The 16868-nt window shown below is 32.6% G+C and overlaps 1 protein-coding gene across 9 annotated transcripts in view; it reads left to right on the plus strand.

Moving 5' to 3' along the window:
- Nectin3 (nectin cell adhesion molecule 3) overlaps positions 1-16868 on the plus strand; it is a 134598-nt gene that overhangs the window by 32899 nt on the left and 84831 nt on the right. For all 9 annotated transcript variants that reach the window (XM_004835754.4, XM_087215147.1, XM_004835755.4 and 6 more), the window contains exon 2: positions 14605-14946. In XM_004835754.4, coding sequence (XP_004835811.1) covers positions 14605-14946 — 342 coding nt within the window. The remainder of the gene's footprint in view (positions 1-14604; positions 14947-16868) is intronic.

Below are 16868 nucleotides of genomic sequence, written 5' to 3' on the forward strand. Positions count from 1 at the left end.
GTATGTTGAACCATCCCTGCATCCCTGGGATGAATTCGACTTGGTCATTAACTTTTCAATTTCAATTTAGAACTTTTGTGTCTTCTTGAGTCAGCTTTGGCAATTCATAAGTATGTAGGAATCTGTTGATTTCTTTTATGATTACCACCTTATTAGAATAAAGTTTCTCAAAATAAGAATTGGTGATCTTCTGGATTTCTGCAGGATTTGTTGTGATTTCACCCTTTTCATTCCTAATTGCATGAATTTGAGGCGCTTTTGTTATAAGGTTGGCTAGAGATTTTTTCAATTTTATTGAATCTTTCAAAGGTTCATTGATTCTTTGTATTGTTTCCTTAATTTTGATTGTATTAATTTCTGCTCTAATCTTTATAATTTCCTTCTTTGTATGAGCTTTCAGCTTGACTTGTTCTTTTTTAGAAATTTGACCTTCAACATTAGTTGTTTATTTGAATTCTTTCTTTTTTTCTGATGTGAGAGTTCACTACTATAAATTTCCCTCGTAGGAGTGCTTTCATAGCATTCCAAAAGTTCTGGTGTGTTGTATCGCCATTATCATTTATTTGTAGAAACTGTAGTTTCATCTTTAATTTCATCTGTGACCTATTGGTTGTTCAGGAGGATTTTACTTAATTTCCATGTATTTATGCAGTTTTTGTGGTTTCTTTTGCCATTGATTCCAACTTCATTGCACTATGGTCTGATAATATGCATGGGAAAATTTCATTTCCTTTGCATTAAGCATGTTCTATGAGCTATTATGGTCTATTTTGGAAAAAGTCCCATGCACAGTTGAGAAGAATGTGTATTCTAATGTGTGGTGTGGAACACTCAGTCGACATTTATTAAGCCCATTTGTTCTCAGGTTTTATTCTGATATTTCTTTGTTGATTGTTTAGTTAATCTATTTGTGACAGTAGGTTATTGAGGTCTCCCTCAATTAGAATTGTGTTAGTGCTTATTTGATTTTTCATGTGCATTAATACTTGTGTTAATGAATTTGGGTGCACCTGTATTTGGTGCATATATATTTATGATTGTTATGTTTTCTGGGAGTTTTCCCTTAACAAGTATGTAGTGACCTTCTTTGTCTCTTTTGATCAGTCTTGGTTTCAAGTTCACTTTGTCTGCAGATAGAATAGCTACCTCTGCCTTTTTCTGGGTTCCTGTTGCAGGAAGTAATTGCTTTCTATCCTTTGACTTTCAGTCTGTGAATTTCTTTTTGAGTTAAATGTGTTTCCTCTCTGCAGCAAATTGTTGGATCTTGTTCTTGATCCAATCTGCCAGTCTTTATCTTTTGATTACTGAATTGAGATCATTTACATTGATGGTTATATAACTGAAAGGTATTGTCTTATCCTTTTCATATTATTTTTGTGTTGTTAGTTCCCCCTCTTTCCCCTTTGTTTAATTGCTTGGCTTGCCTGGTGGCTTCTTTCTATTGGTCGTCTTGGAATTGTGGTCTTCAGTATCCCTTTCTAGAATATCTTTCAGAACACTCTAGAGCTGGTTTGATGGTCATGAATTTCTTCAATTGTTGTTTGTCATGGGAAGTATCTTATTTCTCCACTGAAAGATGGATTTTCTTTTGATTCTGAAAGATAGTTTTTTTAACCATAAAATTCACCCATTTTTATTGTGGCAAAATACGAATAACAAATTTTGCCATTTAAATAATTTTAAGGTATGCGATAGTGGCATTTGAAATCTGAAAGATAGTTTTGCAGGGTATATCAATCTGGGTTGGAAGTTGTTTTCTTTCAGGACTTGCAATACTTCACTCCAAGCTCTCCTTGACATAAGGGTTTGTGTTGAGAAGTCTGCTGTGATTCTCTATAAAGGTCTAGTGTAAGTCTTGATTCTTGGTCTGTCATATGGGAAAAAGAAAACTGTACCCCTCAAGGTAGATTTTTTTGAGGGAAATATGGGGTGTGAAGATCAAGTAAAATATTACGTATATATACATAATATGCTCATATAAATATTTTTAAGAATGTGTAATTTTATTGTGAAAAATAAATGGAAGATTAAATCATGAATCTGAAATCTTGGCTTTGAAATCCTACTTTTGTAAGTAGCAGTTGTCAAGGTGTATAGTCTCAGAATGAGTTTATACTCTGAAAAATTGAGGACTACAGTGACCTTCTATTAATGTGGATCCTATCATTATTTACTTGATTAAAAAGTAAAGAATTTAAAAATGCTAACTAGTTAATTAAAAAATAATAAACCTATTAAAGTTAGCAAATAATTTTTATAAAAATAAGTATTTTCTAAGGAAATAGTAGCATTGTTTTCTATTTTTCCAGTCTTAGTAGACTACAGCTAGAGTTTAATGCTTATGTAAAAATCCACTGTATATTCATGCCAGAATGAGTCTGAAAAAGACAAATAACATTTTAAGGACTGTAAAATAGTTTTTTACTTCATCAAATACCTGGAAAGGCCTTGGGGATTCTTAGGGATCAACACTTTGAATATTGCCAGTTAAGCATCATTTTAACTATTGGCAATTTCTCCTTTGGATCATAATTTTCTTTTTAATCCTTTCAGTCAATATACGAATTTATTATATCTCTCATTAAAAAAAATAACTAAAACCACTGTCCTTTCATCATCTTCTGTGACCTATTATCCAGTCTCTCCTGATCATCATAATAAAAATGCTTACAAAAATTCCTTATGTACACAACATTTTTTATCTTTATCCATTTAAAAACAGGTTTATTGGCCAGGGATTTAGCTCAGTGGTTCTACTGCCTGCCTCTCAGGCACAAGGTCCCGTGTTCGATCCCCAGTACCAAAAACAACAACAACAACAACAACAACAAAAACAGCTTTATTGGGGGCACAAATAACATATAATAAAGCGTGCATATATAAGGTATTCAGTGTGTAAGTTGTGGCAGAAGTATGTATTTGTAAAACCATGTACAAGTTACTGTGTAGACACAAGTTTTTAACTCATTTGGGTTAAGTACCAGGAAATATGATTGCAAAATCAGATGATAGAGTGTGTTTAGTTTTGTATGAAATTGCCAAACTGTCTTCCAAAGTAGGTGAGCCATTTGAGTTCCCAAGAGCAATACATGAATATTAATGTTGTTCTACATCCTTAGCAACAGTTGGTATTGTTAATGGTTGCAATTTGCCCATTCTAATAAATGTGTAGTGAAATTTCACTGTTTTAATTTACAGTTCTTTAATGATAATAGGATGTTAACTATCTTTTCACACGTTTTTCATCTGTGTATCTTCTTTGGTAATGTCTACCCTTTATGTCATGTCCCAAGTGACTCACTTCATGCAGTTAGGCTCTATGTCCCATTAAGCCTAATGAGCCATGAACTCATCCCTGGATTAATCCATTGATAAAGTCTCCTCATACATTTACCTCTTGAGTCTACCTCTGAACATTGCTACATTGGGGATCAAGGACAGTGTACATGAGCCTTGGGAGATCCTTCATATTTAAACCGTAACAATTATCTCTGGTTCTATAGATCTACATCTTACATGTAGCCCTGTGCTTCATTTTGAATTAATTTTTGTATAGAAGGTAAGAGCTATGTTTATATTTACATCTTTGCATGTATGTGTCTAGTTCTAGTTGTTCCAGTATCACTTATTGCAAAATATATTGTATTTTTATATGAGAAAGAATATCAGGCATTTATTACCTTTGCTCTTTTGTCAAAGATTAGTTGACTGTATTTGTTTTGATCTACTTCTGGACTCTATTCTTTATTCTTTTCCACTGATTTGTTTTTATGCCAGTACTACAGTCAAGATTACTGTAAATGTATATAGTACACCATGATGCCAGTCGTCTATCCTTGTACCTCCCATTCAACATTGTTTTGATTATTCTGGGTCTTTTGTGCCTTCTTATAAACTTTAAAACAAGTTTGTTGATATCCACCATATAACTTGCTGAAATTTTGATTGGAATCGCATTGAATCTGTATAAAGAATTGACATCTTGATAATATCATGCCTTTCTGTCTGTGAACATTAAATATCCCTCCAATTATTTAGTTCTGATTTCATTAGAATTTTAATTTTCTGCATATTAACCTTATACATTTATATTTTATTTTATTTATACTGAATTTTTTATTTAGGGTGGTAATGTAAATGTTACTGTGTTTTTAATTTTAAATTAACACCTGTTCATTGCTAGGCTGTAGGGAAGTGATTAACTTCTATGTATTAACTTTGTGACCTTCTACCTTACTACAGTTTATTAGTTTCATGAGTTTTTTAGTTTTCTGTGATCAAAGACAATTTTATTTGTTCCTTCCTAATCAATATATACCTTTTATTGCTTTTCTTATTACATTAGTTAGGACTTTTGGTATGTTGAGAAGGATGAGAACAGACATCCTTGCCTTGTCCTTGATCTTAGGGGAAAAGCTTCTATTTTCTTATTAAATATATAATCCTACCTGTGATTTTTTAAAATAGATGTTTTAATCAAGTTGAGGAAGTTCCCTATTCCTAGTTGGATGTGTTCCTTTTATTACTGAATAATGTCTCATTGAATGGATATATTACAGTTTGTTTATTCACTCATCTGTCAGTGCACATTTGGGTTATTTACATTATGGGGCTGTTATCAATAAAGCTGCTATGAACATTTGTGTGCAAATCTCAATATATGGACACATCTTTTCCTCTCTAGAGGGTAAAGAAAGACATAGGAGTGATATGACTGGATTGTAACAGTGTGCGTTTATTTAACTTGGAAACTATTAAGTGTTTTCCAAAGTGGTTATACTATTTTACAGTATAGCCAGCAAGGCTAAAGGGGTCTGTTTAACCAGTATTGTCATTTGTTTTTAATTTTTGCTTCTCTAATGTGTATATAACGGTATCTTACTGCGTTCTTAATTTATGTCTCTAATAATGTTGATCATCTTTTCATATTTTCATGTGCTTATTCATGCATTTTCCTTGATGATGTTTTTGTTCAAATCTTTTGTTCCTTTTTTTATTAGATGGTTTGTTTTCTTAGGCTTTTTGTGAATTAGATTTTTTGTGAGTTTTATTGGATAGTTTGTTTCTTAGAGTTTTTCTTTTGCTCCTCATCAGATATCCTTTTCAGATACATGTTTTGCAGAGATCTCCAGGTGAGTATCTTCAGAATAGACAAGCAGTCTTTTTAGTAGAAACTTAATTTTGGTGAATTTCACTGATTATGTGTTTAGTGACATATGTAAGGAATAATTGCCTCACCAAGGTCACAGGAATTTGCATTTTCATTTGATTTTTAGAAACATGTTTTCTGTTTCTCTTAAATACCTGAAGGAAGGGATTTTGATTGTATTGATTCTATAGATCAATTTGGAAAGAATTAATGTCTTAAGAATATAAAATCTTCTGATTCATGGAGGAATAGCTCCATTTATTTAGATCTTTAATTTCTTTCAAATTGTATAGTTTTAATTGTATAATTTTTTTCACAGCTATAGTTATTTTACCCTTATTTTTGAATACTATGCTAAACAGTATTTCAAAAATTTTATTTTCTAATGCTTTAGTGCTAGAACATAGAAATAAAAACTGATTTGTGTCTATAGTTCTTCATTCCTGCATGGGGACTACTGTACAGTCTTTGCTAAACACCCTTTTTATAGGAGCTTTTTTGTTAGATTACTTCAGATTTTCTACACAGATGATTGCATTTTTTTTTCATTGAATACACTTTACTTCAACCTTTCTGATCTGGATTTGTGTCTCCCCCACCTCCCCAATGCTTTCCTCCTTCCGTCTCTTTGCCTGATTATACTGGCTAGAACAGAACACTCACTACAATTTTGGATACAACCCAGGAATACTGCCTGGCTATTTTTAGGTTTTTTTCCTCTGTGCTGTGGACTTCTCTGTAAGTGATAAGGTAAAGGCAGTTGCAGGACTCACTATATTATCTTTTAGGGATCAGTGCAGTCTCTTGGTATCCTCAGGAGATTGGTTTCGGGACCATCTTCTAACGCTTTAATTTTACTTTCTAAATACCAAGGCATAATATTTGCATACAATGTACACATATCTTCCTTATATACTTTAAATCCTCACAGGATTATTTATCATATGCAATATAATGTAAATAGTTGCTATATTGGATTGCTTTAAGGAATAATGACGAGAAAAAATAATGTGCACGTTTGGTATAGATGTAACCACTGTAAACCTAACTATGTAATACATGGCTGACAAGCTAAACAGGGATCCGTGAGTGCTGGGGAGAGAGTGAGGATCTATGAAGTGGTGGGAAGCTAAGGCAGATTATGCCTATATCATGTCATTCATGTGGGTGAATCTTAGTACTCAGTGCATTGCAAAGTTAAGTTTTCTTTTTAGAAATTTTGGGTGTTTTTCACCTGAATATTTTTTTATCTACAAATACAGAACCCATGGATATAGAGGGCCCATTGTATTTTTTTTTCCTGTTGAGCATTGTCTTAAATGGTTGTTTCAAGAGGAAGGGGAATTTTGTTATTGCTTTTTGTCTAAAACAGAAGTCTGTATTTTAAATCATGTCTAGGCATGCATTTAGCTTTACCTCCCCCACCAAAATAGTTAATTAAAATCAGTGGCTACTTATCAGGTTTTTTTTTTTTTAACTTACAGTCAACATTTGGAATAATTTACCACTCCTTCTTTCTATGTTCTTTCATCACTTACTGGGCATTCTTGTTTCTTAGGCACTGTTTGTAATGTTTGTTGAATTGTACTGTTTCCAAACATTCAAATGTTTAAATTTCTAGTCTTCACAATTCTCTCCATTTGCTGTTGATTCTTTATCAATGATTTCACCTAGTTGCATGACTTACTAAACCTTTTATATTGATTATTCTAAATTTATATCGCAAGTCCATCACTTTCTCCAGAACAAGACACCTTTGTATATCCAGTTGCTTATTCAACATATATATTTGGTTGTAAAATACACATCACAAATATCAGTCTGTAACTCTTCTGAACTCCTCTCCACATGTAAGCCTTAGAAATACTTGATTGTTCTTATTTTGGTAAATGGAATTCCATCATTCCACTTGCTTAGACCAAAAACTCTGGAGTGATTTTGGCTTCTCTGTTTCTTTAGAATTCTGTTACACAGTCCATTAGCAAATCCTATTTGCTGTGTTTTCAAAATAATATATATCTGTAATCTAACTTGTATTTAAGGTTACCATCTTGATTATTCTAGTTCGAACCTCATGTTCCCTTTTCTGTATTAACATAATAGATTTGTAACTGGTATATGTGGTTTAGTTTTTGCTTTCCTGCTGACTTTCCATTAGAGCAGAGTGACCATTTTAAAAGGTAAATTAGAATATGTCCTGTAGCTGCTAAAAAGTCTCCAGTGGTTTCCCATCTTATTCAGGATTAATACCATTTCTTAAAATGGCCTGTGTAGTCTGGTCCCAGTTACTTCTGTGGCCTTACCCCCTGCATGCCTTCGTCTCATTACTTCATTCCATGGACAAAAGAGTCTCTCTTCTCTCTCCTGTTTTTAAAGTCTTTGTTCCATTGTCATTCTACAGAGACCTTCTTTTATCACCTTTATGTAAAAAGGCTACTCTGTATCCACCCTAAAGTAATTTGTCATGTTTTATTTTCCTCCAGATTTCTCACTGTATTATTGGGGGGGTATATTACTGGGGCTGAGCCACATCCCCAGCCCTTTTCTTAAATTTGTGTCTTTGAATTTTTGAGAAAGGGAGGGTCTTGTTGCTTAGTTGCCCAGACTGGGCTTGCAGTCCTCCTGCCTTAGGTGGGTACCACCAATCTAGGCTGATACACTTTTACTTCTTGTTAGTTCTGTTCACTAACTAGAATATAAACTCAATGAGGGCAGAGACTATTTCCAACATCTAAAATGTTGTGTGGCATATTTATGTACCTCATTCTTAATATTGATGAATGAATGAAGAAATGATTGGTTCTTTTAACCAATGTTTGGCATGTGACCCAGTGTTCTCCTTAGAATATGTAATAAAACCTTCTGTAATCTCAGTTGTCTTTTTTAGTTATCACATGGAAAAGAGATTCTTCCATACGCAAATAATGCATGTTTACACTTTCTAGTTTTCACATGTTACTTAATTCACTTAACTGTTTTGTGTGTGTGTGTGTGTGCGTGTGCGCTTGTGCTTTGAGTATTGTTTGCAGATTTTCTTGAAGTCTTTTTCTTACCTTTTTGAAGTTGACATGACAAACAGTCATCAGTATCAGTTTCATTTAATTATTGATGTGTTGGTGATAAATTTGATTCATCCAAAATATGTTGAAGTATGTTCAGATTGAGGATACTGAGATGCTATATTGCTAGTTTCTTCAAAATGTATACTTACTTTGGAGTTGTCTCAAGTAACCATTCTCAAATCTGGGGAGTCAGAAAGGATCCTGCCTTAAAAAGCTTTGGTGGTGTTTATTGTTAGACACAGACCAAAATAAATATTTCATTTGTAGAATATCTGCATGCACTTACAGATCCTAATGTTTAAAAAGCTTACTTTTCCTGTAAATTGAACAGTGAGATGTGATTAAAGCATTTAAGGAAAGAGTAACAGAAATACATATGTCACGACCTCTATTACCCCTGGTTACTTGCTCATGGGAATAGGGAAGGAAAGACAAACTGCTGCCCTAATGTCACTTTATTCGTACTTCTATTTAAGACACTTTAGTGAAATCCTCAATGCATATGTCTTTCATTTTTGGAATAACTCTTGGTAGTTATACAATATAGTACATAAGTTTTTTTTTTCCATAAGTTTCTTCTTAAATGTGTGTATTTCCAAATGCTTAGTATTCTCTGGGCACCCTGTGAATATTGACAGAGTAGTCAAACATACAGGAGTTTGTGTTTTTGTGGTTGTAGTGTTTTCATGGAACTACAGGTAGAAGAAGAAACGCTCCTGTCTATTCTCTGAAAGAATGATAAATTTTATTATCTAATATTACAAAACAACATCTAAATCAAGTACACAAATAGAGCAGATGTTGAGCTTATTTTAACATGATTTTCCTTGACTCTTGGAGTGAGTGATAACTAGTTAGAATTCTCAGGAGATACTGAGGATCCAATTGTTTGCTCTTCCTTTGCCTCTTCACATTCCATACTTATATCACAAGTATGATGAACTTATTTTAAATGATTTAGGTCTTTTATAATAAAACATTTATATAGCTCAAGGACCTTTTAGGTTTCCATGCTAAGCTTCAGTGGAAAAGAAAGGCGAGGAATAGGCTCAGTGCTTGGCACTCCTGGAGAAGCAGGGCATTCTGATAGGGAATTTAAGTGTATAACAGAAAATCTGTTTCTTCACAGTTTTAAGATCAGTGGGGAAAATTTTATTTGGAAGTGGTTTTTTAACTTTTGAGTTTAGTCTAGAAATGGAAATATATTAGAGTATTATTTGCAAACAGCTAAACACTGCCTAACAAAATATAAAAGTAATAATAATTTAGAAACTCATGGAATCTAAGGGAGAACCAAATTATCAGTGCTTGAAAGGCAATACAAAGCCTTGCTCAAAGATTTAAAGGTAGAAACAAAGAAATATAAACAAAATGTACTTTTGTAACCAGAATAAAATGCCTCAATATTTTTGTTGAAAAATTGGAAAGTAAAAATCACTCTGTTGCCTAGAAATTTAAAAAGTGAGAAACCCTGATTAATGCATTAATATTTTTTACTAGTAAAACAAAATGCTTTTTAATAAAATTCACCATGTATAGGTTTTTAATTACTTATCTTTTTCCTAGAAATTACCTTTTCTGGTCAAGTCTGTCAGCCTTCTTGGTAGTTTTTCTATTTTTGCTGTCATGCTGAGAGAGGCCTTCCTCATTTAAGGATTGTAGGATTTAAAAAATATAATTGTGTAGGGCACAATGGTGTTCACCCATAATCCTAGGTTCTTGGGAGGTTAAGGCAGGAGGATCACAAAATCAAGTCCAGCCTGTCTCAAAAAAAAAAGAAAAAAATCTAATAAGGGGGAAGTTTGCTGGGGATGTGGCCACTGCTAAAGTGCCCTAGTATTTAATCCTCAGTGCTGTACCAGCAGCAGCTATACACAGTGGTATCTCGGTTTACAAACAAATTCTTTGTCCAGATTGTAGAAAGAATTAAGTTTGTGAACTGTAATATCACTGTGTATTTTTTTGGTGTTGTTTTGTTTTAGCTTTTTGTCTTCTTACTTACAAGTACTCCCTTAATAATAATGGCCTCCTAGGCCCTGGATAAGGAAATAAAATTAGCCATATCCTTTCTAAGTTATTTTAATACCATGTCTTTGTCAGGTTGAGCTGTTGCCACAAAATGCAGTAGACCGTTGCTTTTAACAGCACAACATTTATGTCTCACAGTTTGGAAGCCTGGGAAGTCTCAAGATCCAAGTGCCAGGAGATTCATTTCTAAATGATGGTCATGTTCCTGATCGTGGGTGGTCTCCTTTGTGTCTTCATGTGGAAGACAGAAAGAGATACAGAGAAGGTGGGAGATCTGCTCTGCCTTTTCATATAGGGACAAAAATCCCATTACTAGAGCTCCGTTCATAGTATCATCTAAACATAAGTACTCCTAAAGGTCCCACCTTCAGGTACCACATTGGAAGTTAAGGCCTCAACATATAAATTGGGAGGAGACAAAAACATTTGGTCTGTAATAATTCTTTTATTCCACCACTAAGGATATCTGTTTTTATTTGTAGGTTGTGTGTGTGTGCGTGTGTGTGTGTGTGTGTGAAAATTACCCCTTATGAATGATTCTGACAAAATAAATAAAAATAAATAAAATAAATAAAAAGGAAGTGTTCTCTTTAATACTCCTTAGGGGCAATAATTAGTATTATTTGGCAGAATATAAAAAAGTTACTGTCTGTATATTTATAGAAATATGTGGTTAAGATTTTACATTTAGCTTTTCAGTCTATCCACATTTATTTTTTTGTATTCACTATTAAGGATCTGTTTTGCAAATAGCACTTGTTCCTTCAGCATTTCTTGACTGATTTACTATTTCTCCACTCAAAATATTAATTTTATTTTATATCTCATTTTATATTTGTAGGTCTGTTTGTGTACTTTCAGTACTATTTGTGTGCTTTCAGTACTATTTATGGAACTATTAAATAAAGAACATTTTATTAACTTAACATTTTTCTTTCCCTTTTTTAGGTCATTGTCATTTTTGAAATATTTCTTGACTATTATACCTATTCTACTTTTTTAGATTTTTAAATAAGAATTTTCACTGGAATTAGGTTGAATTTGTGTATTATGGGGAGAAATGACATGTTTTTAAGGATTTTTGCCAATTAGGTTATTAGGTTCTATACAATTTTATTGATGAATATTATATAAACAGTGTTTTACAAAGACTAATTAAACCTTTTCTGCAAAAAAAAAAAATGCCTTTTTAGCACCAAATGAGAAAGTTACATGAAATGTCAAAGTTATGAATAGTCTGAAAATATCCTTGCATTATTGGGATAATTCTTGAGGTGTTACATTTTTCTTAAATATAGAGCCTGAGTATTACTTCATAATATATGAACTTTTAAAAGTAATATTCATGAGATTGCTTTTTCGTGAGTTTACATATTTTCTGGTTTAATGCCAGGTTTATGATAACTTGCTAAAATTTATTAAAATGTTCCACATTTTATATGTCTAAGATTAATTAGTAATTACACTTAAAAGTATGAAAGAGCATAATGGTAAATTTTTGGAGCTTAGTAATATTTTGGAGCAGTGATTAAAAGAACCAAAACTTTTCCTTCCATAGTTTAGTGAGCATAAATTGTTCATTTCTGTAATATCTTTAGTTATTTCTTAGATTAAATAATTTGGCCTATTTATCTTTCCCTTCCAAAAGAGTACGTGAGAGTTGTTTAAAGTTTTTGTTTAGAACTGTTTGAATATGTTAAAGGACATTTTTCTTGATTTTCCTGTGATACATCTACATTTTTGTATTCATTAATAGATACTAATTAGATATAAAATTAAGTTTTAAAGTTATTGTTTATTTGTACATTTTGAGTGCTTATTCTGGTTTACTGTTAGTTTGTACCTTTATTTCTTCATGTCACGGATATGATTGGTAAGCTTTCCAGCACTTGTGTTCTTATGTAATTGTCAGTGAACATCTTAATTGACTATAATATTCATGTATATTAGTCTCCCCTGAAAAAATGTTTTACTCTGTTCCTTTGAAGAAGGAAGTAAATATTATATGGAAAGAGTTTCATGTCATTTGATTTTAACCTTTGCTTTTCCAGTGTTTTTTCTTGAAATGAAAAAAAAAATTTAAACATTTATATAAACATTTCTTCATCAGTGTCTTCTAGAAATTGGTGTGTCTTGAAAGTTCTTTTCTGTAATGATTTTTAACATATGGAAATCCACCAGAATATTACTTTGATATTCTATTTAATTTGAAAGAACTTACATGAGTAAGTTATTTATTGCTATATAAAAATTACCCCAAAACTTAATAACTTTGAAGCAGCATCCATCTATTTATTATCTCTGTTTCTGTGGCTCAAGAATTAGGCATGACCCTGGTGAACCTTCTGCTTTAGTCTCATCAAGCTATAGCTAAAGTGTCAGCCAGATCTGGGATCTCATGTGAAGGCTTGATGGCAGAAGGATCTTTGGATCTCTCTTCCAGTTTGGATAACATTAGCTCTTTTTAGTCCTATTTTGTTGTTAAGTCATAAGAGTATATTTTTTAAACTTTATTTTTTTTAGTATCTTTGCATTCATCATAGAGAATTTGTACCTGTACATAATATATCTAATTCTCTTTTTTCCTATTTTTCTCCCCATCCCTCAACTCCTCCCCTCCCATTTATAAAAGCTTTGTTTCTATTTTTTTTCCTTTCATTCTCTTGTTTTTCCTTTTCCCTTCCTTCTCTTTCCCTTCCGCCTCCCTTGTTCTCCTTCCCATTTGAACATTTTCTTCCTACTTCCCAATATCTGTCATCCATTTTGGTCCTTATTTACACTTTTATTTTCTCACACAAGAGAAACAATGTGATCTTTAAACATGTATCTAATTTATTTCACTTAAAAGTATGTATTCATGGTGCATCCATTTACCTAAAAATATCTCAAGTTTACCCTTTATGGCAGAGTAGTATTCCATTGTATATAAAAAGTACATTTTCTTTATCCATTCATCCATTGATGGGCATCTAGGCTGTTTCTAAGATTTAGCTATTACAAATTGTGCTACTATAAACATGGGTATGCATATATTACTTGGTATGATACTTTCAACTCTTTCAGAAAGATACCAAGAAGAGGACTAGCTGAGTCAAATGGAACCTCTAGTTTTACTTTTTTTTGGAATCTCTATACTGATTTCTATAGTGGTTCTACCAATTTACATTCTCGCTGGTATTGGAGAAAGGTTCTCTTTTCCCCCACAGCCTTGCCTGTGTTCGCTATTGGTTGATTTCTTGAGTATAGCCATTCTTTCTGGAGTAAGCTGGAATCTCAGTGTTGTTTTAATTTGCATCTCTCAAATGACCAGCGATATTGAACATTTTTTCACATATTTATTTGCTGTTTGTATTTCTTCACCTGAGAAGTGTCTGTTCATTTCAGATGCACATTTTTGGATTAGGCCTTTAAATTTGGAGGGCATCTGATTTTTTTTTTTTTTTAGTTCTTTATATTTTCTAGATATTAGTCTTTGTCTGAGGAATAGTTGGTGAAAATTGTTTCATTCTGTGGGTTGTCTCTTCACTCTGTTGGTGATTTCTTTTGCTGTCCAAAGTAATGATGAGATCTCAGTTATTGATTCTTTGTAATATTTTGTGTGATCAGGGTTTTGTTCATAAAGTCTTTGACCACACCTATGTCATCAAGAGTTTTACCTATTTTATCTACTAGCAGATTTAAATATTTCTTAATATTTAGATCTTTAGTCCATTTTGATTTTACTTTAGTGCATGGTGAGAGATAGGGGTCTAAGTTTAATCTTCAACGTGTGGAAAGCCAGCACCATTTATTAAAGAGGCTGTTTTTCTCCTGGTGAAGGTATTTTGGCCCTTTGTCAAAGATAAGGTGGCTGAGTGCATTTGCAGTTGTTTCTGCATCTTCCATTCTGTTCCATTGACCCTCAAGTCTTTTTTTTCCAGTACCATGCTGTTTTTATTACAGTAACTTTCTAATATTACTTCATATTGGGGATTGTGATGTCCTTTGCATTGCCTTTGTTGCTCAGAATTGCTTTTGCTATTCTAGGTGTCTTCTGGTTCCATATGAATTTTAAGATTGTTTTCTCTAGTTCTGTGAAGTATGCTGTTGGTATTTTGATTGGGATTACATTAAATCTGTAAACAGTTTTGGAAGTATGGCCATTTTCATTATATTGGTTCTGCCTGTCCAAGAACAGGAGATATCTTACCATTTTCCGATATCCTCTTTTTTTCAGAGTATTGTAGTTTTCAGTGTATAGATCTTTCACTTCCTTAATGAGATTGAATGTTTTGTTTTGTATGTGTGTTTACTTATGGAGGCAGGAGAAAGGGAGGGACAGAGAACATATGTTCATTTTAACAATTATGTACTTTCCCCCAATAGGTGCCTTAGCTGGACCAATTATTGTGGAACCACATATCACAGCAGTATGGGGGAAGAATGTTTCATTGAAGTGTTTAATTGAAGTGAATGAAACCATAACTCAAATTTCATGGGAGAAGATACAAGGCACAAGTACACAGACTGTTGCAGTTCACCATCCTCAATATGGATTCTCTGTTCAAGGAGAATATCAGGGAAGAGTCTCATTTAAAAATTATTCACTTAATGATGCAACAATTACTCTGCATAATATAGAATTTTCTGATTCTGGAAAATACATTTGCAAAGCTGTTACTTTCCCACTTGGAAATGCCCAGTCCTCTACAACTATAACTGTGTTAGGTAAGTGTGCTTGGATTGTGTGTTTGGTGACAGTGGTGAGAATTCTAAAACAATTATTTTCAAGAACTTAAAATAATGCCACCTCCCTTGCAAGCATAAGGACCCGAGTTTGATCCCCTGTACCAAAAAAAGAAGAATTTAAAATATTTGAAATTTTCCTTAAATTTAGGGTTAAAATGAATTTAAATATGATTTCTCAAGTTGTATCTTAAAATATTTTGATTCTAGGCTCTTAATTTAAACAAAATCTTACCTTTATCTACCTATCTACTTATAATCGTGCATAGTTTTAACTGTTACTTTTTATAGTACTTTAGTTTTAATACTAAATTATAATATAAATGCTGAGTTTCTATAACATTCGTTTGCATTACTTGGTTAATGGTAATTATAACTAATTACCATGTTTAGTTAAGCTTTTCCATTTTTTCCAGTGACTGACTTTGACTTTTTTGAACGTTTGACAACTCATATTTTCATTTTTTACATCAAATTTTATTCTTGTTATTGTAGATTTGTGAAAGTATTTGAATCTTGTGATTTGGGAAGACTGATCAAATGTTTTTGATAGATTGAAATGAAGAAATCCTAAAATCATTATGCTTCAACTATGAAGCCATGAAGGCTTGAAAGTAATTTTCTAATTTTTGCCAGTTGAGTGAAGAAGGGCAGAATTTAAAAAATACTTACCTGGATTTTGTAATTGGTATATATAAGAAACAAGGGAAGTTTGAACAGTACCAGGGTTTGAAACTTGGTGACTGAATAAATTACTGTTAATTGAATGGGCTCCTCTAAATGAAAAACAGGTATTGGGAGGCTTAGACAATGAGTTCAATGTACTACTTATTGGGTTGAGTGTATAGGTGAAAATAACAGGCATGAACTTAGAAGCAGAGGAGCTAAGTCTTGTATCAAAATTGGAGGAAGTTTGGAATCATATAGATAATGTTTATTTGATAAAAGTTTTAAAGAAAATATAAAAGTAACTAAACAAGCCTAGTGTATGTATTAGAGCTGGAAGGTTGGAAGAAAAATGGATGAAGAGTTCAAGGAGAGCTATGAGAAGAACAGTGATAATCAAGAGAAGATAATTTTCAAGAAAATATTGCTCTAGCAGCTTTTTCTGCCTACAGAGATGATTTGACTTATCATTTCAGCTCTCTTAATAGTGCTACATAGCTAGTACCATTCTAAATTCATTACTTAAAACAGATACCTTAGATAAGAGGACTTAGTTCTTTTTAAATGGTTGGGAAGAGCTGTGCTGAAATACTGCATTCTACAAAATTAGTCAAAGAGAATACATGTAAAGAAAATATTTTGTCTGTACATTAGGTGGTCTTTGGTGACACTAAGGTTTCAGTGGATGTTTGCTGCAGAAATCAAATTAAGAGAATGGTATATAACAAAATGTTTTAGGAAAATTCAACAAATGCCTCACAGAGGAAGAGTTGTTAGATTAATTACAGTACTCCTCTTGATGGAATATTATATAGCTGTTAAAACTATAGTTAAGAGAAGTATTACTACTTGAAAAAGAAATGAGCTATAAAATTAGAAATAAATAGGACTCTGATCTCTGAAAAAAGGTAGACAAAGGAGGTGAACTTTTACAATTGCTCCAGCTTCCTCCTTAGATAGTTTGCAGGCCTCAGATCAGGAGTGAAAAGGAGGTCGGGGAGGAGGGAACAATGGGGAGAGAAAATTCTGAGTAGTATTTTAAGGGGCCAGATAAATCAGCAGCGAACTGCTAGACAGGGAAGAATGACTGAGATGTGTGATGAAATTAATTTTAGAAAAGCAGTAGGGAACACAGATGGATTTTTCTTAAAAAATAGCAATTTAAAGTTGACTTTTAAAATAAATGGTTAAGTTCCTCAATAGAAAAGAACGCTGCTATTAATGATGACATAAATTAT

The sequence above is a fragment of the Heterocephalus glaber genome, unplaced genomic scaffold (assembly GCF_053883595.1).
Source record: "Heterocephalus glaber isolate CG9 unplaced genomic scaffold, H.glaber_assembly_v1.0 deba00000122, whole genome shotgun sequence".
NCBI lineage: Eukaryota > Metazoa > Chordata > Mammalia > Rodentia > Bathyergidae > Heterocephalus > Heterocephalus glaber.